This window comes from Rhagoletis pomonella, unplaced genomic scaffold (genome assembly GCF_013731165.1).
Source record: "Rhagoletis pomonella isolate Grant_MI unplaced genomic scaffold, Rhpom_1.0 Rhpom_scaffold_00002, whole genome shotgun sequence".
NCBI lineage: Eukaryota > Metazoa > Arthropoda > Insecta > Diptera > Tephritidae > Rhagoletis > Rhagoletis pomonella.
The window spans coordinates 70,169,235-70,192,804 of record NW_023458556.1 but is presented as its reverse complement, the minus strand read 5'-3'; the positions used below and the strand labels follow the sequence as shown (position 1 = coordinate 70,192,804).

The 23,570-nt window shown below is 34.6% G+C and overlaps 2 protein-coding genes across 4 annotated transcripts in view; one reads left to right on the top strand and one right to left on the bottom strand.

Annotated features, from left to right (window-relative positions):
- LOC118734032 (glutamine-dependent NAD(+) synthetase) overlaps positions 1-23,570 on the bottom strand; it is a 400,175-nt gene that overhangs the window by 330,732 nt on the left and 45,873 nt on the right. For all 3 annotated transcript variants that reach the window (XM_036463721.1, XM_036463723.1, XM_036463722.1), the window contains exon 2: positions 703-717. The gene's annotated coding sequence lies outside the window, so the exon portion shown is untranslated. The remainder of the gene's footprint in view (positions 1-702; positions 718-23,570) is intronic.
- Positions 1-23,570, top strand: part of LOC118754595 (cytosolic carboxypeptidase Nna1) — a 213,519-nt gene that overhangs the window by 144,605 nt on the left and 45,344 nt on the right. The window contains exons 11-14 of the mRNA XM_036489486.1: positions 9,104-9,190; positions 20,125-20,222; positions 20,285-20,414; positions 20,499-21,032. Coding sequence (XP_036345379.1) covers positions 9,104-9,190; positions 20,125-20,222; positions 20,285-20,414; positions 20,499-21,032 — 849 coding nt within the window. The remainder of the gene's footprint in view (positions 1-9,103; positions 9,191-20,124; positions 20,223-20,284; positions 20,415-20,498; positions 21,033-23,570) is intronic.

Genomic DNA, 23,570 nt, shown 5'->3' with positions numbered 1-23,570 from the left:
AAAAATGCTTATAATTAATTTATTCTTCTGATATGAACTATTTAAATATTAAAGAATTTTACATTTTGCGGCTGTTTTGTGCGCATTTTAGCATTTTTAACAAATTTTTCATGAGCACAGAAATGTCTGGTAACACAGTTGAAAGTGGACTTGTCTGCATTCACCGTGTAAAAAGACAAGAGGTAGTATCCGAAAGTCGGATTTTCAGAAATAAAAACAGCTTTCGAAAGCCATTTTACATTCAAAGTGTAACTGCCCCTGCAATCTCTATTGGAAATTCTTGATTTTTGTTAGATTTTTGAAAAGGACTTGCACTTGCCACGTCTAACAGCCACTTAAGACTCATGGCTATCGTCATACATAGTACTTAGTATTTTTAATATTTTTAAGTTTTAAAATTTGTATAAGTAATATTTTTTAAATACATAAATACTTAGGTATTAGATCATTTTTTTTACAATGGGGCGCATTGTTTTTTTCGTACGAATCGAAAATCGTGAAATTTTCCAATCATTTTCTATACAAAAATTTTTAATTTTCGATTTGTTCGAAAACAAGAATACGCTCCAATCATTCGGAACGAGCCATAGAAATTATTTAAATATTTGCATACACTCACTTAGAACGAAAACATGTACGTATGTATGTATGAATGTATATATAGTTACGCAGTTGTGGCTCAACTATCCCAGGGGCACTCACCTTCTGATATCCTTGCTGAAAAGAGTGAAAATAATAGCATTAAGAAAATATCAAACAGCATATTATAACAATGAAAATACAAAATAAATAACAAGCAACATACTGTAGCGCATTGCCAATACTAAATATATAAGACGACAGGCCACATATGTACATTAGGGTGGTTTTTCATATTTTATAGGTCCGCCAAAAACCCCAGAAAATACAATGAGGGACCAATAAAGAATCTTTAGTATTACAAATTTTTCACATAAACAATTGGGTATTATTATTGGAAATCCCCTGGAGAGAATCAGAGTCTTCCGATCGAAGAAAAGTATGTTTTTCATATTGGAGAAAATCAATGTGCTTCGAAATCAACTACCCCTGCAAAAATCGTTGGACCATGTAGTCTATTTGTGGTATATGGGAGTACTTACAAAATTGTCCTCTGTCATGCTGTAGCGGACCAACTCGTGTCTCTGCCCCAGCTTATTGTTTGTTACCCGATAACTGCTCGTGTTTTAACGAAATGTGATTGAAGTTGAGCATTTGAAAGCATATTTGCATGTCTGGCTGTAGCTGAACGTGTAGAGATGCTCCATGTTAGTTGTGAGCTCCCAGCATGTTCGGGTTCGAATGCCGTCAGAGGCAACATGTAATTTTTAATTTTTGTCTTGGTTTTTATTAATTTCGAAAAAGCATCTGAGAAGTGAAGAACAAAAGCGTGTACAAACGAAAAAATATAACAACAATGCCATTGTTAATATGTTGGAGTAGTTTTGTGCTACTCTGATGTAATGCAGGGATGGAGTATATGGTCCTGCCCTAGGACATCGTAATGTTAATTGGACCATATTTTTTATATGAATTGTGGTTAATTTTGGAGTATTCCTTGGTCCTTAGGGAGTACTCTTTACACGCATGCATGGAGAAGTCGCGATTTTTGCAGGGACAGAACATATCGTTTGGCGGCATTTGCATTTAAAGCAGCTACATTTGTACATACGTGGAGGATGAGAAGCTTTGTAGACTAAATTTATTGGATGCATATTCGTTAATTTAAATATCTGCCGATTTACCATACAAGTTTTTTCTTAATTTCCTTTTTATTTCAAACCGATTTATGTACATGACTTCTAGCATTTTTGGAATTCAAGAGAGTGTAATACTGAAAAAAAGTGCAGACGCGAACGTTAAATTACCAAAAATACATATGTTACACATTAAAAACATTGCACATATTGCAAAACAACCGCTAGGCCATTTTGGCTGACACTTTGGTTTCCTCGAAAAACGGTGCCGTAATATTTATTGCGAGCGTACCATACCGAACGCTATTCTCAACACTAGTAGCGGTACCGCTTTTATGTAAAGCTAGATGAACGTAACGTAGCTTTGTGCTTTTTATTGTATAGGCATTCATTGCTTTCCACAACGTTTATTAGGACCTCATTCTCTTCGGTCGTCCATGCACTTTCCACTTTATTATTCAAAATTGATAGAAATGTATATTTAATGCTTTTATTTTGGTCAAAAGAATTGTAAACAAATTTTCTAATACACCGCAACAAATATGACGTTGCCAAAAAACGTTGATAAATACTTCTACACCGTCACTGTCGCCGTCAGAAATATTACGGTGCCGTCAAATTACGTTAGGGTGTGTATTGCCGTCATCTTAGCTGACATCTGGAAATATTTACATGGTAACGTTTTGACAACGTAAAGTTACGACCGCTATTTTACGTTACCGCTTTCGAGGAAACCAAAGCTTAACTGTGTGTGTAAGTACTTGGTTGGAAGAATACCCCTTTTTTGTTTGCAGGATGAGGCACCTTAATGTACATAAATATGCACACGTTATTATTATGTACGCTTATGTTCATTACATACAAAAATACATACATTTATATATAGGTATATTTCTCTAGCTTAGCGTGAAAATTTGCTAAAGTCAGTTTTTCAAATTTTACAGGAGAGGAGACAAACTTCCCAAACTCATTTTCATGAAATATCTGGCAAAAATTGGAATACATTTTTGTGTATCCAAAGCAAAATGTTCATTCGAATCGGTATAATTCGGTGTTAATTAAATTTTTCCACCTTTGAAATAATTTCCTTTGGATATGGAAAATTTTGATTTTACTGGATAGAAACGGACAGAAATAAGATATGAACTTCGGGCTTTTTGGAAGCGAGTCATTTCAAATCTCACTTGCTTCCTACATCAAAATGTAAGTTTTCATAAAAAGTGGACTTTACAACTTTTCACTTTAAGCTAGCGACATGTATCTAAATACGAATGTGTTTTGTTTGTGGTCCTCTTTGGGCATAATCTTCTTATCTTGCCTTTAAAGTAAACATAGGCACAAACACACAAAGAACGTAACAAACATGTGCAAAAAATATCTGACTAAGCATAAGGAAAAATAGTCCTAATGTAAGCAAAAATAAGGCTAAGAAACATTCAGTAAATAACGGGCCAATAGCGGTTGAGGGGATGTGATGGAAAAGAGGAAAGTATGAAATGTGCAAGCATGCGTAAAAGCACTAATGGCTTAAGTTTTACTGAACTTGACCGCTTAGAAATGAAAATGAACGTTGTCGAGAAGGGAAAAGTTTTGTCAAAGGGAAATGTTTGTTTTGTATAGAAAAGTTAGCCGAGCTGGCTTAAATAAGTATTATGTATGTACGTATTAGGGATGTTAATCCCGGGATCCTTTTTTAAGTGCCGAGAATTCCGAAATTATTTGCCAAGAATCCCGGGATTCTCGGGATTTGTAGTTTGCAATGGTGGCAATAATAGAAACGCCTTATGTTGACCAGTTTTTGCTATATTTATTTTGTTTATTTAATATTTAATATTTTTTTTATAAATGTCTAACACCGTGCGACAGGCAATTTTACACACCAAAAAATTAATATATTGGCGAAGCCATGGGCCAAATATATGCAGTAAAATTGTGGTTTTAGTTTCTCTCTGAAAAGTCCTTAAAAGTTTTATCCTTGAATATCCTTGAAATTTTGCAATATTTATTTTGAAAAAATTATATGTTAAGGACTAATATAAACTCGACAACGTCCTCGAATAAAGTCCTTCTAACTTCATTAGCTTACAAAAATAAAATTGATTAAAAGGGCATTTTCAATACCTATTCGTCCTTGTAAACCCAACAAATTTTATTTTTTTTTTAAATCCTACAGAATTTTCTCCTTCATTTGGTACCTATTTTTATTCTACATTGCACTGAATTTTTTAAATAATTTTTAGAATATATCAAATTTTTGAAATTATAAAGTTCTAATAAAAAAATTCTAAAACTAAAACGCAGTTTTACTATATTTGGACCATAGTGTCGTGAGTATATTGATTGCTTGGAGTGCTCTGAAATTTTTTTGTTTCAACCTGTTTCAATCTTTTTATCAGAATTTTAAGAAAAATTCTAGGTACGCACGTATATGGAAGAAAATGCCCAGCTTCATTTAAAAAAATTCCCGAAAATCAGCGGTACTTTATAACTGCAAGAAACTTGCATTTTTCGTACTTTAATTTAATGGGCTATAAAACTGCGTACCTCAAATTTTTCTAAAAATGCTGAGTAAAAAGTTTGAAATTTTGGCAATTTTTTTGCATTTTTATAATTTTTGTACAAATTTTGAAATGCGCATTTAATGCAGTTAATTATATGTAAAATGAGGTAGACCTTAAAAAAAAAACTAAATATTAAATAAACAAAAGAAATATAGAAATAAGGCGTTTCTTTTATTTCTGCCACTAGCATTATGAACTTCTTTCAGCCACACAATACATATTTTGACTTAAGTTTTTTTTTGCATCGAGCTTTTTTCGACATGGCTTAAGTTACTTTATCAGATATGTACACGCTAAAGTATTGTTAAATGCGTATAAATTTAATTACTGTCTTTTGGTTTGCTACTAATGAAATATTTTTCAACTTAAATAATAAAGTAGGTCTCAAACCCATTTATTTATTATTTATTATATGGTAGGATAGCTTCTCAAACTATATTGATGCAATTTTTTCATGTTAAGTTGTTGGAAAATAATAAATATCTAAATCTCGGGATCCCGGTATTGTATGAACGATGTCCCGAAAATCCCGGGATCGCAAAAATTGAAAAAATTAACATCCTTAGTACGTACATATGTTTGCTTACATAAAACGGAAAGTAATTAAAGTGACAAATTGCAAACATTTAAAAGTACTTGAAATTGAAAATAGGCGCCGTCAAGACTGAACTACTTTTTTGCGTTAAACTAGGTTAAGTTGAAGCGGCTGCCTACATTCCACATGGGAAAGACACACACTTAGACCCACTGGGTCTGTTGTGATACCAATTGAGAGCTCGAATTCGAACCCATCCGTTCACCTAGAAGTGGAACCAGTTGGTTAGGTTCAGAAAGCGCGAGAATTCGTGAATGCCTGCTTCACTTAGATCGGCGAGACAGACAAAAAAGTGGGGGTGAAATTAGCGTCTTCTCGCCCACATGAGGGCGGGCAGTGACAGAGGTAGTGCTCCACACTCTCCATTTCGTCCACACCGCGGCAACTACGGCAGAAGTCATTGGCCGGCGAACCCATTCTGCTAGCATGCCTTAATAGAGGGCCTTCTAACCGAATGAGTACATCGGATATTTTCTTGTCGAACCTAGGCAGATTTGTCGAGTCGTCCCACACATTCTTCCCACCATCTTCTGTTTGCCTTCTCAACAAAGCATGTCCTGAGCCTTGTCTTGCAGGTTCATAGGGATATGCGCGCTGCATGGGGTGGTTCTCTCGTCCGCAGCACAGGGGAATCTGAGTCGGTCGAGAAATCCGAGTTTGGTTAAGAATTTCAATTACACTCTTGGTATTGTGATTCTACTTCCGGAACAATTTCGTGCTAATTGAAATATCTTTCTGATATGAAATTGGCCAGTTCATATAGATTTTGTCGCTGAACTCATATCTGAAAAATATGCACAGCATTTTAAAATACATCTCTTGTCTTTTGACAAGCCGCTCAGTGTGCTTTTTGAACACTGCACGCGAATTAATCGGAGCGCTTTCGACAGAAGCAGCATTTTGATACGAAACAAAATGGTTTTGAAAGCTATAGTAAATCCCTTTCAATTGTGGCCACTGAGCCTCAATTACCCCTTGACCTTAAAAAAAATTGGTCGAAAGTAGTGTTCTTCGAAAAAAAAAAACATGCAAAATACGCGGGACTTAGTCCAAAACAAAAAATGTATGTATTTTTTATTATACTAGTATTATAGATTTTGAGACGAGCAACACGATTCCACTGTTCAAAATTCGAAGAAAAATTTGAACTCCTTAATTTAAAAAATGCATTATTTATTGCATTTTTTTCTATTTGCATGCAGCTGTGCATCCTTCACTCAATTTTATATCCCTCGAACAATAAGTGCAATTAAAGACCTTTAATTCGAGCCAAGTTATAACAATTTTATACCAAACTTCGAAACTGCTGTACTAGTTTTTACTCCGAAATAAGAAAAAATAATTGCGTAAAATGTCGAATGAAATTTCGAATTTTAACTTTAGAATCGTAATAATTTAGCTCTCAAAGGGCCTAGAGACTTCTACCTTGGCTTAAATTAAAGGTCTTGAATAGCACTAAAACTGACTTGTTTTGATAAAAATTGTGTGAAGGATGCAGAGCTGTAAGCAAATAAAAAAAATTCAATATATAAAGCATTTTTCAAATTGAGGGGTTGAAATTTTTTTTCGTTTTTTTAACAGTGGAATTGTGTTTTTCGTCTCAAAATCTATAATATGTATTAGTATAGTTTTTTTTTTGTCAAAAAACACTCTTTTTGACCAATTTTTTCAAGGTCAAGGAGTGATTGTGGCTCAATGGCAATATTTTTCCTTGAAAGGCAATTAAATTAGCTTTCAAAGCCATTTTGCTTCACATGAAAATATTGCTTCTGTCGAAGTGTTAAAAAAGCACACTGTGTACCGTTGAGCTAACTCGAATATCTTATTTTTCAGTCGAGAATTTTAAAATTACTACGGTGTGCCTTGCTACGGTGTATTTTTCTCAAAAACATATGACTCCAAACATATGATTTGTAAAAATATAATTCATTTATAATATAATAAAATAAAATGTCTATCATACTTGGCCGAGCTCACGATCCGGCCCTTACTATAGAAGTATAGTTACTGAAGGCAGGTCAAGAAAAGATTCGCTAAGCCAGAGTGCAGCTTCTTTTATAGCCACGACTTCTGCAGTGGTCTAGTAGCCTAAAGCAGAGATCTGGTGAGAGGTCTTTCGAGTGTATCCCCTCCCTACTTTTAGATTTACCCCTCTATTCTAACAGAGTCACAAAACTTAGCTCATCACTGTTGTGATTTCAAGTGCGCCGAGAAATGTGTCGCAAAAAATTCGATTTTGAGTGCTAGAAAAATACACAAAAATTTAAAAAAATTGAATTGAAGCGGCATATTTTTTGAGCGGCAAGCTTTGAGGCGCGATAGAAATCACAGCAGTATTTCACTTCGTTAGAGATCGACAGCTCCACGCCGTTTAAGGTAGGGATTTTTGTTTTCCATGTAAAGAGAACCGTGACCGTTTTAGCCGGGATGGCGTTCAGTCCGCATTCTCTAGACCAGGTTTCCACGACACTCAAGGCGTTCTGCAACAGTTCTCCCAGAATTTGTGGGTGTTTACCGGTTGCAGTTAGGGCACGATCATCGGCATATGCAATAGAGTAGGGTGTTTACCGTAAGATTCCAGAGGAGTGATGAGAGTACTCCTCCTTGAGGAGTGCCTTTTTCGCATATCTTGTGATGTGAGCTCCACCCATCTCCGAATATATAGGTTTCTAATTAAGGAGAACACGGACAAAGTCCACCAGGGATCGATCCAGTCCGATTTGGAGCATAGATGCTGTGATCGCCTCTGGTACGATATGACTATGACTATAACTATGACTAGAAAGATACCCTGTGTTAGCTCCTTGTATGCCAAGGATTTATCAATATCGGAAACGATTTTGTAGATTGCGGTTTCCACAGTTTTGCCTTTCGAGTAGGCGTGTTGGCAGTCAGATAGCTTCTTAGGATCCATCTCTCGCCGAAGGAATGTGTCCAGTATCCCTTCCAGGACCTTTGGGAAAAAAGACGAAAGACTGATTGGTCGAAAATCGTTAGGCTTCACATGAGAGGTTCTGCCTTCCATCGGTATGAAGACGACCTTCGCCCATGTCCATGCTTTGGGTATATATCCCAGGTTGAGACAAGCCTTATAGATTACCGTTAGGTTGGAGCATAATATGTCATATGCTTCTTGCAACTCCGCTGGGAAAATGACATCCAGCCCAGGGGATTTGAAAGGTTTAAAAGATCTTATAGCCCTATTCACACTCCTGTTGGTTATGATGGATTTCCCCGCCGAGAGTAGTCTTAGAGCCGGGGCCGAGTTACTCGGTATTACGGTGCAACCAGAGAAGTGTGTATCTACAAGTATCTCTGGCATATCATCCCGGGATGAAGTCCACTCGCCTTTTGGCCTCTGAATGTAACTGGGAGAAAAGGGACTTTTTGATAAGACCTTTCGTAACCGGTTGCCTTCCAACTGTTCCTCAATGTTGTCACAGAAGTTTTTCCATGATGTCCTCTGAGCGCTTTTGGTAGCTCGCTTGAAATTTCGTAAAGCTTCCTTATAGGAGTGCCACGATCCATCTCTTTTCGCCTTATAAAAAAGCTTCCGGCTCTCCTTCCTCAGGGTGGCGATTTCTTCGTTCCACCAGAGTGGCTTCTCTTCCCCTTTCGGAATTATGATAGGGCAGGAGGCAGAAAAAGCAGAGTTGCAGGCTTTGGTGATATGGTCCACTGCTTCCTCAATTTTTTCCGATGAATCTAGTCGACCGATAGAAGCATGCTGGAAGTCTACATATTCCGCTTCATCAGATGTTATCGGTAAACGAGACTTACTGTGAGAATCGCTCCTAAAACGGAGGTCCGAGAGTATACTCCTGAACTTGTTCCAGACGGTTCGTCTCCTATTTCTGTAAACGACTGAGGATGGTGGTTCGAAAGAGATCTTGAAATTTATGTATCTATGATCGGAAAACGAGTGGTCATTTGAGACCAAAGTTATCCGACACAAAATAAATGTCTAGTACCTCCCTTCTGTTAGGTGTTATAAAAGTTGGCCTTCTTCCGATGTTACAAATTGCTAAGCTATTTGAAAAAATAAAGTCGATAAGAGACTCACCCCGGTTGTTAGTGTCCGTGGATACCCACAGCGAATGGTGTGCCTTAAACTAAGAACATTAATTTTAATTTAAAACCTGTAATTCTTATAACCAACATTTTTAGCTATTTAATATGTATTGAATTTTTCATTGTTCTCCAGCAATCTCTTCTTTTCTATTTCCTTGCAGGATTACGAGCACATGGGACGCGCTTTCTGCGAGACGTTACTTGATTACGGCGATGACACACCAAATAAAGTAAAGCGAATGAGTAAACTTATGAAACAAATCAAAAAGATTAGAAAACGTGAGAAACGCGAGAAGAAAGCATTGAAATTGAAGAAAATGGCGGAACAGGGATGTATAATCGATGAGAAACTTAAGGTTAAGCGTACGGGGAAAAGCGTTTCCTAAGAGTGTTTTGAGTCGCAAAAAGCGAAAATTACAGCAACACTACATAAAAGAAAGATACAGTTTGACACTGCTGCCAGCTTCGTTCTTAAGTAGTACAGTAAAAATCGATGGAGCTGCCAGAGCTTTATGTGCTTTGTGATTTTCTTCGTAGGCCTTAAGTATTAACTATAATTAACCTGTTGGTATTACATATCTCTTATTTACAGCATGAGTTTGTAATTTTGATTTTTAATGTGCTTTTTTCAAGGCGAATATATACAAAGTGGTATCGGTTGAGCAAGAACAAAACTTTCAACAACATGTTATACGCACAATAGTACCCCACAAATACAACAAACACACAATTTTGACATTCAGAAGGACGCCGCGGCGAATTTTAGCAACACCGCCTTGTATAAATTCGCTATGTGCTCTTTTAGTTTTTTTACTATTTGATAATTTAACCGGGGGTTCAACTGTATTTTTATTTATTTATTCAATTCTTACGACTAAAGGCGCAGCATTCTATAATCTGCCAAACTCGATAAACCAACATTGCTTTACAAAGCTTTTATTGGATTATTAATTCTCTATAATATGGTATTAGGTTTCGTTGTATGAATACCCCTTTTATGATTTTATAGTGCTTAACTTTAATTGCTCATGTTCAACCACAGATGTCAACGTGAAATAATATAAAACAAAACTTGTGAAAACCGGAACTCATGAGAAGCTCTCTGTATTGGTCATAAAAATGTTAATTCTACCTTTCGTTGTTTCCTCATTTACTTCGAAAAGTCAGATGAGCTGTAGGACGCAAAAGTTGGCATTCAGAAAAATCTGCAAACATTTTTTTACGTACAATTTTTGCCTGGAAAATCCGGAATATTTTTCAAGGTTTTAAATTTTATTCGCTTTGACTAGAAAATATTTAATTTGTGAATATAAGGGTTAATCTTTCTTCAACAAACAGTGAAAACTTCCGCAGCCTAATTCTGAAAACAATCTCCCGTGGTACTTCTTTTATTTTTAGCGAGAATTTAAGGAGATTTTTTACGTTTTTGTTTGTACAAATCATAAATAATCTTTGAAAAAAGTAAAAGCAAGCTTTGGAGAAAAATAGGTAACTAACTACATACTTAAACCGATGGCTATAATAACAGAAACACGACATTTGCACTAGTTTTGACTATTTTGCTTTTGTTAAAAAGTTTGAAATTTTGTAGAACCTTTCTTGATTTTTTCTAATTTTAAAATAAAGTTTTAAATTTAGACTTGCAGGGTTTTGGTTAGCTATCGACGTTTATAAAAAATAATTAACATTAAACAAACAAAAAAAAATAGTCAAAACTGGTGAAAACGTCGTGTTTATATTATTTTTGCTATAGGTGTATGTGTATATAAATACGCCTAAATATGTACAAATATGCAAAATAGATAATTTGAAGTTCAAAATTGGCTCTTCCATAACGTAGCAAATAAATAAATAGGTCTGCTGGTCAGCTGGATGATGAACAGCCTGGAATTTCGCTAAAATTATAAAGATAAAATAAACATAAAAGTTATAACAATCATATTCACCGTAATACTATAATGAGCATGGCCATAATTAAAAGTGTTTCTTAAGAAAACGTAATACACCAACTAAAAAAACAACAACAGAAAAACCATATTTGTACTAACAACGCAGTATTTACCAAATCAAGCTCTAAGAAAATTTCATTTCCCCTCCAACAATAATTGTTTTTATACTAACTTTGAGCTACTCAACGTTTATACAGACATAACAAACCCCGCTTCGTGCCATTTTGATCAATTTTTAGCCATTAATGCTATCTTCACGCGCTTTCTATGACAAAGTAAAACTCTCCACTATAAGCTTATTAAATAAATACATATGTACATATTTACACACATATCGTTACCTTTCGAAATTGCGCTTTGTACAAAAGTCGGAAGTTTAATCGCCCAGGACCAAAAAGAATTTAAAACCAACTACTAAAGCACTAAATTAGTTTTCGTGTTTATTGAAACCAGTGTTTTGACGAAATTCTCTCTGTTTGATTTTTTATAAAATTATTTATAAAATTATAACTACTCTGTATAGAAACAAAAATGTTAGGGCTTCTCTATATTAAGGTAACGATATGCATGTGTGTATATATCTTATTCCAGAATCTGTATATTTTTCCTATACCAAACACCTTCTAGTACATTAAAGAGCAACTTTGTTTAATTGCAATTTTTAGCTGCTTATTGCCATTCACTTCCAATGGCACAACTCACACATTTTAGCCTCATAAGAAATATTATTTTTAAATCCAGAAATTATAAAGTCATATTGAGATCCGAACACTTAGTTTATTTTACAATATATAATTTAATTTATGTAACTACAAAGTGGTTAAGTTAATTTATAACGAAAATATATTCTCACTGCTCTACTCTGTACTACTTTATTTAGTTAATTCAATTTGTTGTGTTGTATTTACATAAGTATGTCACACTTTATTTGTAGTTAATCTGTATTAACAAAATAAATAATAAATTTTAATTTTTATATAACACAAATTTGTACTTTTTTATTTATTTTTCGTATCAAAAGCTTTTAGTTAGCACACTTCATGGTAATTGAGTGGTGAGTAGTGCTAGAGAATATTTTTAAACTATATTTATTTGTTTTTACAATATTGTCTTTTATTTTTAACGTTCATTACACATTGTAGTGATTTGCAGTCTCACTTTAGTTGTTATACATAATCGAACTCTCAGACAATGATGTTTTTTTTTTTGTATTTAAATACGTCGGGCCTCGAAATACCCAGGGTATATTTTGCCATGAGAAGAATTTCAATTAAAATAATTCGCCGTTGGGGCAGCGTAAATTTTACCTACACACTCTTTACTCGAGAAAATCTCCGCAAAGTTGGCTAGCCTAGCCAATTTCCAATTTTTTTTGCAATGCCACATGGAAATATTAAGATTGGATCGATCTAAAAGTAGTAGATGTACCTTAAAACGTAGTTGATTCCAGCCCACGGACCCATTATAAAGCCCAAACTATAATAGCGCAGTGGCAGCGACAGTGGCACTTTTTAAAATCAGCTGTTACTGCTTATATTCGGTCCAATCCCGTATGCCACGGACTAAAACTAATAAAACTGTCAAAAAATAAAAATTCTCGCAGAGCGAGAGAGTAACACTAAATTTACGGTATCGCTTTCTAGTAAAAAACACAACTTCAACATAACCTCGAAATTTTGCTTATTTTGTAAGTAAAAACACCCAGCTCACGCATGTAAACAACCAAAAATACTTATTAATTCATTAGAATCCACTTAAATAAGTAATCTAATATTTTTCAACATGCATTAGCTCAGTGCAAGTACTTTTCTTTTGTTTACAATTTGGTTTCAAACACACTACAGCTATCGTTTGACACATTTTCAGAATTTACCAGCAAAAAAACGAAAACCCTTAACTTCTGACTAAGGTAGATATTTAGTACCGGGATTAGGGATCCCGAATCCCAGGAGTCCCGAGCCCCTTTTGGAGTCAAGCCCTCGGGATCCCGGGATATAATTTAATTTATGACCAAATGACATTCAGACACTGTAATGGCATAAAATAATTATAAAATGCAACCCTAAAGGAATCAATTAATATATTACAATTCTAACACTACTACTATTCTATATTGTAATATACATAACTTATATATGAAGCATTCTTTTTTCATATCGGACACCAAATTTGGTGTCACAATTTCATTTGGATTCACATTTCTCCGTTTTTTCGGGTATATAATCTGTCAAAGTTTGTACTTTTTCGTGATTCTGACTAATCATGCACTTCTTCAAATTGGTATATCTCGGGTTCTATTCATCGTAGAGACTTCATTGTTGGCTCTCACGAAATAAACAAAAAATCAACTTAAAAAAGTTCAACTGTTAATAGCTAAGAAAGCACATTTACATGCGTGGCTGTAGCTGAGTTTGCAAGGATGCTTGATACAATTGGTTGCTACCAAGGCTGTCCGGGTTCATTCCCCATCAGACGGAGCATGAAATTTAAGATTTTTGTTTTTATTCTTAATCATGAAAATGTTTGGGTTTCAAATTTAAACCGAACTGTTTAAATTCTAAACCCAACATATGTGCTCTCTTTTTTTAAACTTGGAAGGTTTGTATTTGAAACTGAATTTAGTTTGGTCATATATACTACACCTGAAAATTAAAACCGGAATTTTTAACCGTGAGCGAAAGATATAAACTTTTAAACTTTTAGTAGAAATGCCAACTTTAACAGCTGATACCTCAATGGGAAAACTCTTTAAGAAAATAATGAGTATGTACTTTTTTACTCTGGAGAATTAGTTTAGCGAAGGGGCAAAAAAATCGATTTATCGATACTCTAAAAAATTACTTTTGGCCAGCAAATAGTAACTGCCAGACTATAGTTCAGTGTTTCAATCTAATGGTCAAAGTTCAAAAGGGGCATATATTTCAAACAAAGTAATTTTAGTTTAGTTTTCCACCAATCGAGATGATTTTCACCGAGATAAGGACGTTTTTCTTTAAGATAGGCCTTCAATTAAGCTTTAACTTCACATTTTCTAATGCCTCCATATTCTACATCCGAGCCTTCGCTTTTACTGGAGGAATCTAAAATTATTTCTAGGTTGCTTATAAGACTTTTAGCGGTACTTGTTGAAGACCCACCAATTTGCTTGATATACTACTTAACCGTCTAGCGCCTGAAGCTAAAAACCGGTTATTGTCCGCACCCTGGTTAGACAGACTTAGAGGCATTTCAACAATATTATAGTGGACATAGTGTAAACATTCGCATTCGCAAAATATTCGTATCATTTGATGCGAATGCGAATGTGTAAAACGATGCGAATCATTCGCATAACGAATGCAAATGCAAATATTCGCAACATCCCTGTTATATACATTTACGCCATTCTTTTTTAAGTCGGACGGATTTCGTAAAAAAAAATTATGTCATGCCTCCGATTCGCTTGAAATTTTTTTTGTGGGTTCTATACATATCGATATTCTGGCGAAATCCACAATAAAGTCTAAATTTTTGAACTTTGGTTTTAATATAGCCACGCCCATTTCTAGAATATTCTATGATTCAAAAAGTTGTGGAACATATGTTGTTAACGAAGCGATATTCTGCCGAAATCCGCAATAAAATCAGCGTTTTGCTAACTTTAGTCGTACAATTGCCACGCCCATTTCTAGGGGTTTGTCGCCTTAAACAAAAATCTTGCCGTACAGATATTATACCTGGATAGGTATTCTATCGGAATCTGTAATAAAATTTAAATTCTTGCAAAACCTCGATCTTTAACACCTTAATAAATATATCTCAACATAACTTTTCGAAAACAAATTACAAAAAATTGTTGATTCTCACAAAATAAACCATCTCGTCATAGAGAAAAATATTTTAAAAATAGTTATTTAAAAATGCCAATTTTTTTACCACGTTTTTATAGAGACTTAAACAAGGATTACGATGGTATAATTTAAAATCCCTATCTTACTGGTCTTTACTATGCAAATCAAATTCAAAAAGTTCAACTGTTAATAGCTAAGTTAGCTTTAGGCCAATCTTGACCATCTTATATATAGAAATGGTAAGCCCGACGTTAAGAAGAAGTCTCTGCGATGAGCAGATCCCGATATATACCCTGCAGAACAAAAATTATCAATTGATGAAAAATAGCCCACTTCTAGTTAGCTTTTTTGCGGGATTTCTATAAAATATATAACTTGTAGTTAGCTACAATAAGATAACTTGAAACTGGTTGACAAGTAAGCAGTAGATTGTGTCTTTAAACTCGTTCATATTTAAATATCCTGCACTTCGCAAATACTTTTTCGAATTGAGGACAAATAAAAGGAAGATCGAAATTTCATATTATCATTTTGAAGTTATGTCTGTCGGAGTTCGAATATGGGACCACCTACAACAGAATATGTAAACAAATATGAAATCTAATAAAATAAATAAATAAAAATATAAAAAAAAAATTTTCTTATTGATACTTTATGTCCAAAAGTAGTTAGTTACAAGTAAGTTACATCAAATGCAGAGGTAACCACCCTCGCGGCCCTCGCCATAGAAATATAGTTAGCTTTCGTCAAAGAAAATATACAGATAATAGTGACTATAGCTTATAGTTAGAGACATTTCCTGCAGGATAGCGAATTGAAGAAGTACGTGATTGGTCAGAATCACGAAAAAATGCAAACTTTGACAGATCATATCTCCGAAGAAAAAAAAGAAAAAAAATCCTCGAACACGTGTTGGCTTATTTCATGTATAGAACCAATAAAAAAAAAAATTCAATCCAATCGAAATTGTGACACGAAATTTGGTGTCCGATATGAAAAAGAATGTTTCATATATACCCCCTTTTTCTAGAACCCGAATTTTCGTAATTCGTAGCTACGCTACGAAAAACGAAAAATCCACATGCTGCAACCCTTGCGGAAACATGTGCAGCATTGCCAGCTATCAGTTGTTTTTCGAAGATAGCTGAATGAAGGAAAACAAAGTGGAAAGGAATTAAAAAAACACTCATCATGTGCTTTTTTATTGTAAAATTGGTTAATTTTACATATTTCGAGGAAAATTATGGATTCTGATGTATTTGCAATTATAGCAGCAGAGTAAGCGGGCGCTATGGCAATGGTTCACAGAGGTATGCGGAGCTGTCGTGCATAGTAACCATGGGCGCATCTATCTCAGCTTCTGGTTGAATTGTTGAGACACAAGCCAGAACTCCTCCTATGCCTGAAGCTCTGGTTCTCAATCCAGTTAATGCAATAACAGCTTTTTCCAAGCCATTAAAAACATGCACTTTGTTAGGTCCACCACCTGTTGCGCTTGCTTCTGCCTTCGGCCGCGCTTAGGGAGTATAACCCTTACTAAGTAGAATTCTCCTTTCTGTGTTGCGGGGAAGAGGGGCTTCCGCATGTCAAAGGTATACAACATTTCTTGTGCATATCACTCCGGCTACGCCGTCCACAGTATTTTTGCGCAGAACCCACGTCGAAATTTGCAAAAAAGTGCATAGCGCAAACCGAGTTTATTAATAAGCTAGTGGTAGGAAATTTGAAACATTTATCTTAAATAAAATGTGAATCCTTTGATTACACGTGTATGTTACAGTTTTTGGATTCGGGTTATGCGTTTGGACACAACAACCGAAAATCGTTGTACATTAACTAAACCGGACCCAAGTTTCTCGATAAGGCGCAACAAATATTCTTTTTTGCTCGTTTATATAAAGCAGTGGATAAAAATATACGTATATGCGAAAGGCAAATTTATCTGTTTAAATGAACACCACCATTATTTCTTGCACGCACACATCGATTTACATCTTTTATTTCGCCTCCGACACAGAATTGTTTTCGTACAAAATTACGCAAAAAAGCTTACTCGTTCGTTTTTAGGCATGCCATTGTTACGAATTTCGAAAATTCGAAAATACGATTCGAATTGCAGCATACTATTTCTACGATTCGTAGCAAAATCCGAATACGAAAGAGTTGCAGAACAGGGGTGATAGTTTTGAAATAAAGCATTTTCAACGTCATTTCGATTGTTAATTTGAATACAACTTTTATACCGGTGGCAACCTTCTTCAGATACTCTTACGGCTGGTTTCTCCAACTCAACTTAACTTAGTTTAGCCACTTTTTGGACTTAAGTCAAAAGTTAGCCTACGTTTTACACAGCTTATTCTTGACTAAGTCAAGAAAATTGGCTTAACTAAGTTCAGCTGAGTTGGAGAAACCAGACCTTAGACTCTTTCGTTTGACATCTCTTTTGTCTGACACCCATATTCTGATACATACATATGTATATATTTCAATTACCTAATTGCCACAATTTAAGTTGAATTTGATTTATGAAATGCGGCAACACTTTTAAATATATCAGTTCGCAAATAAAACATTTTCAACCCCATTTCGATTGATACCCATCTTTAATCATCCGTTTAACTTACTAAATAATTTGAATTTAACTTTTTAAACAGGCAACCCTCAGCAGACATCTCAGAAATATTCTAAATGTTTAATCTAAGGATTTCTTAACACTCTTTCGTGTGACCCCATATTTTCATATTTTAAACAACTTGCGTATAAACAAATCAATTAAATTCGACTTTCCTAACCCTCTTCAAGGTATTTTTAAAATAAAACTATTTCAAATACCTTTCATCTGGCACCAATATATGTGGTTTAAATTAAATTTCATTTTTGTAAACAGGTGGCAACCCTCTTACATGTAGTTAAAATAAGTTAATAGAAAAACAAATATTTTTAAAGCAAGCTTTTTAAATATGCACAAAATCGGACGATAAATACTGGTTTACCAAATATATCGACTCCTGCGCCACCTATCGGCAAAATTTTTAGTGGAGTTATTCCTTTTCATGTAATTAGTATGCGTTCTAAATATCAACCAAATCGGACTATAAATACGGGATTTTCAAATATCTCGACTCCTGCACCACCTAGCAGAATAATTCATCTTTCGTATTGCATTGTCATCGGGTTCTGAGCCAACTGTGAAGTTTCAAGCCTCTAGATTATCGGGAAATTTGTCACAAATTGATTGCAAGTTTTACCCCAAACAAACATACTTACATACATACAGATCAAGTTAAACAAAAGCATAAAAATTAAAGGTGACTTGTAATAGTTGGAGACATTTTTTTTATTGATATCGAGTAAAACCAAAAAACTTATGACCTTTTTTATACAAAATGGCCGCCAAAGTAAAACAAAGGTTAAAAATTCTTGAAATTTTGACTTTACAATGCCGAGATTTCCCTCAAAACTTAAAAACCATCATTTTTTCTAACATATACAATTAGCTAAAAAAGCTACCTAGGTCGTTTTTCATTAGGGGTTTTCGTTTAGGCGTGAGAATCTTTTTTTAGAACTACTGCCGATCATCTTAACCCTATAACTCCCCAGGGTTGAATTTTAGACCCCACCTCCCATACAATTATTTTTTCACCTGGACCTCCCCTATCACCTGTCAAAAGAAAATCACTTATCACTGGATACGCTGTATAGACTGAGTCTTCTTTGGCAGACCCCTTTTATACTAGTTGGAGCAAGTTCTCCATGGCCATGTGGAAGCCTATGTTTTTCTTAGCACGCTTTTATATTGATATAACAGTATATAAGAAAAATATTTATATGGGTAATTAGTCTTAATTCTCGGCTTAAAATATATAACTTCGCTATCGACACAGGGACCTGCCGCACTCAAAACATATATGTACATAACAGACCGTTTCACTGAAAAGGAATAAAACACAAGATAGCAGGGTTCAATCTACACCGGCATCAAAAAGATCACTGATAAACCGAAAGGCATACAAAGAAAAAAAGGTCCAAATGCTAAACTCCGTTGTACAAAAAGCTTTAAGAATGTGTTCAGTCTGTGAGACAGCATGTTCGTAACGGAAGGTTAACGCAAAATGCCTTCGCAAATTATATGCGTATTTGTCTGCATTGTATGCAATTAACGGTTATTTTAATCTTAATCTCAGTCTTGATTTTAGTCTTAATCCTAATATTAAATTCAATCGTGGCCAACGACCCCTGCCATCCCCTACCTTCATCTGTCACTTCAAAAATGTGCCTAAATTCAAATCTTAGAAGCAATTTAAAAGGCGATGATAGTCAATGTTGAAAAGCGTGGTTCCATGCAGCCGCATCAGCTTGTTTTCAGATATCAATCTTGCTGCAACGCTGCATCAAATAAGCCCGCTTAAGTGAATGCATTCTCCCTCTGAACTTCCCTTAAAACTTATTATAAAGACTTGTGAAAAGAGATTACGCCAGATAAGCTGACCTTGAGCATTGCATATTATTTTGATGAGAGAAAGTTAAACGTTGCTGACGATTTAGGTCAGTCAAAGAGCCGGCAAGAGCTACGCATGAGGTAAATCAGTTCTCCGGGTAAAGGGCGTGTAAAAAATACATTAAAAGCATCATATATATTAGAATTTACAGTCGGAGTACAAGAAACAAGCCTAAAATAGGACATTGAACGAACAGCAGAATCGGATTATCCTGACTAAAATGGTTGCCATAAAAACTTTGGAGAACAGCGAAATGCGGGCCGTAGGACTAGACGCTGTCCTAAAGACAATTAAAACTGTTTAGGATATTTTCCTTTTAGAATAATATGAATCTGATAGACAAAAGAAAGGCAGTCAGGGTTTTATTTCTGATATTGAAATCTTATAGTTGCCAATATACTTACGACATCTTAAATTATCCTTAATCCGAAATTAATTTCAATGAACAATTAAATTAGACTTTTCTTCTCATTAATTTTGAAATTTGTGTTAGTAAAATCAATGGTAGTGGAAATATGATTGTTTTTGGTGATGTTTGTTTGTGATTTGAAGGGGCCTTTTCACATTTACAAAAACAACTGTCGAATAATTTAGTAAATGCACCAAGCAGTTAAAGTTGAAAATCATATAGAACTTATTCTGCTGAGTGGGACTGTAGATGACACTTGGAAAATCCTGCAATCTATGGCTGTAAACCACTTTTACTTTAATCTTTCATTTCTTACATTTACAATAAAGTATACATATGTTGTTCCCTTTTTTCGAGACCCGAACACTATTGTCTCAGCACTTGATAGAATCAAAGACGTCAAATATGTAGAAGCAATTCGAAAAGCTCAAGGCACAGAAGACATTTTCGTTAATTTTAGATGACCATTTTAATTATAATTCATTACTTTATCACCAACAGGAGCGTTTGCGCTTGAAAATCATTGAACGTCTACTGAAAGAAGGTTCCAATGCCGATGAACCCCTCAACATTCCGCTTTCCGATTATTCAAGGTAAGTTTTTCACAATACCATTAAAATCAATGTAACCAGCGGATCCCCCCACACCTCTACAGCGACGAAGGAGGCGTGTCCAGCTCAGAGAATGAATGCCGCGGCTCGAGTTTTTCTGACTTGGAAGGACCCTGCTGCGCTCTAACCAGAGCACCACCGTCTACACCAGAAGCAGAGGTACAAAGTCGGCGGGTATGTACTACCTATCCTCACAGCACTTTGTAACCAAAAATCCCGTCCTTCATCCCAATCCCGAAATTTCCTCAAATTGCACAGCATAAATTAAACCGCATGCGTCGTGTTATGCACGAACTCGATCGCATCTACTTCCAACCTTTATTCCAAACGAAATTCCGTGGTTTTATGCGTTTTAAATGGTCCAAATCGAAGCGCACCAACAAGAAGAGCTCAAAAAAGAAGAGTTCAAGTAGTGTTGATGAGAATGCAAAGTCACAAACGCGAAGGCTCGGCGGTGGCATTGAAGGAAATGATACAATTAACAAGAAAGAAAAGATTTTTAAGAATGCGGTTGATGGCTCATCGCATGAAAGTGTATCGGTGCAATCACCAGGTTCTGCATTAAATGCAAATGGTTCAGAAGGTTGTGCATTCCTATCGGCCGAAGGTGGCACCGATGAATCGAAACCAGATTGTAGAAAAGTGTCACACAAATCTCATACCACCAAGAAAAAATCCAAGGGCTCGCCAGCTTTGAGGGAGTCACCACAAGCTCCACGCTTGGTTGTTTCAAGAAAACTTCGTATGTGGTTGGCGGACAGACAAATTTTCATCTACCGCAGGAAGCGAAAGGTAAAATAGCTATGCACATGGTACTCCACTACTTCTGTGTCGAATTATGGTACATTGTTGCATAATTATGAAAAACGGTCTGGGGGGTGTTTTTTTTCTGCTCCAATTCTGTTTCTTCCAGCTTTTGTATCCATGCAAACGACATGGGCAAGGCAACGGAGCCGCTGTATTTTAATTCGCTGCACTATAAGGCTAATCATGAATTTTCATTCCGTGTGAACTCGTTCACATTTCGCCCATGCAGTTCGCCTATTTTATGTTCAATATTCACCAAGCGAAGTGGTTCACTTAGAATCTCACTATCGGATAGCGTATTCAATGGTGAAATAACTGTCACTCATAGATAAAACCGCAGAACAAGTGCTAACTTCTTGCAAATATAGGAAGTACTCGTACACGGTTAAAAATTTCGGTTTTAATTTTAAACTTTTTGGACTACATATATGACCAAACTAAATTCAGTTTCAAATACAAACCTTCCAAGTTTAAAAAAAAGAGAGACCAAATTTTCTATATATGAAACCTAAAAACTAGAATCAAACCATTTTTTTCAAAAATCAACGGTAGATTATAGCCACTTAACGTGCATTTTATTATACTGAAATTAAGTGAGCTACAAAACTGCATACTCAAAAAAATTCTAAAAAATTTGGTTTAAAAGTTGAAAATTTTGGTGAAAATTTGTCGAATTTTCCTAAATTTTGTTAAAACTTTGAATCATTAATTTATATGCCATTTGATGCAGAATGAACTATATTTCTCTTAAAAATTAACGAAAAAAATGTATTTCGAAAAACATTGCGAATATTAAAAAAACACTACCGAGACATATTCTGGCTAGTGTATATTCAACAATTTTATTGAGCTTGAGGCAGTATTTAATGAAAAATTTTGCGAAAAAACAACAATTTAAATTTTCCACAAAAATTCTCTTAAAAACGGCCTCAAGCTCAATAAAATTGTTGAATATATTTGTTATAAGGCCATAAATAAATATTGCACACAATTTCAAATTGGATTCACACGGTTTTTGTTAAAGAATGAACTAAAATTTTATTAAAAAAATAAAAATTAAATGCGAAAAAAATTATTGGTAAAACTTGTCAATGAGTGGCGGGTTTTTATTTTGTATTTTGAAACGAGATGTAGCATTTAAGTAATGTATTAAAATTTTACTTTATTACCGCATACGAGTTGTTTTTGTGGCCCGCCGGCTTTTCATCAGATGGCGAGTTCGTCGGCGAGTCGATACGAAGTCATTTGGCAAATTTGGTGATGACACTACACGGTTAAAAATTTCGGTTTTAATTTTAAATTTTTTGGACTACATATATGACCAAACTAAATTCAGTTCCAAATACAAACCTTCCAAGTTTAAAAAAAGAGCACATATATTGGGTTTAGAATTTAAACAGTTCGGTTTAAATTTTAAGCCCAAACATTTTCTTAATTAAGAATAAAAGTAAAGTAAGTGCGCCTGGGCCACACTGGAGAAGTGAAACTTAAATATACATACTTACATATCAATTTTGTCTCATAACCAATATACATACATACATATACACATACAAAACCGACAAAAATATCGATAACAAAATCGATGCCAACTTCGGTAAAAATTTCGATAGCAACATCGATAATATTGGTAGCAAAATTGATTAGAAAATCAATAAAAATATCGACAACAAAATCGAAAATAGCATCGAAAACAAAATCGATAAATATATCGCTAACAAAATCGATAACAAAAATCGATTAGAAAACCGATAAAAATATCGATAAATAATCGATAACAAATTCGATAAATAATCGATAACGAAATCGATAACAAAGTCTATAAAATAATCGATAACAAAATCGATAAAATATCTGTACCAAAATCGATGACAAATTCGATAAAAATTTCGATAGCAAAATCGATAATAATATTCGTAGCAAAACCGATAGAAAATCGATCAAAATATCGATAACAAAATCGATTAAAACCTCGATAACAAAATCAATAAATAATCGATAACAAAAATCTATTAGAAAATCAATCAAAATATCGATAACAGATTCGATAAAAATATCGATAACAAAATCTACAAAAATATCGATAAAGAAATCAATAAATAATCGATAACGAAATCGATAAAAAGTCGATAACAAAACCGATAAAAATATCGATTATTACATCGATAAGTCCCGAGATAACCGAACATCTCTACAATTTTAAAATAGTTCCCAAATTGACTCTCTGTGTCTCTATCTATATCCTTTTCTCTATAAATAACTTTATTTTAATCTTTCTTCCGCTATCTTCATCTATACTTTTATCGGTATCCTCATCCTCGTCTTTTTCTTTATATTTATTGTTGTTTTTGCTTTTATGTTTATCATTTTCTTCATCTACATGTTCCCTTCACCTTTGCCCTTATTTAAGTAAAGTGTTTAAATTTACCTTGGTCTTTATTTTTGCCTTATCTTTACGCATCTTTGTTTCAGTTTTTATTTTACCTTTGCTTTTATCCTTTTCTTTATCTATGTAATTAGTCA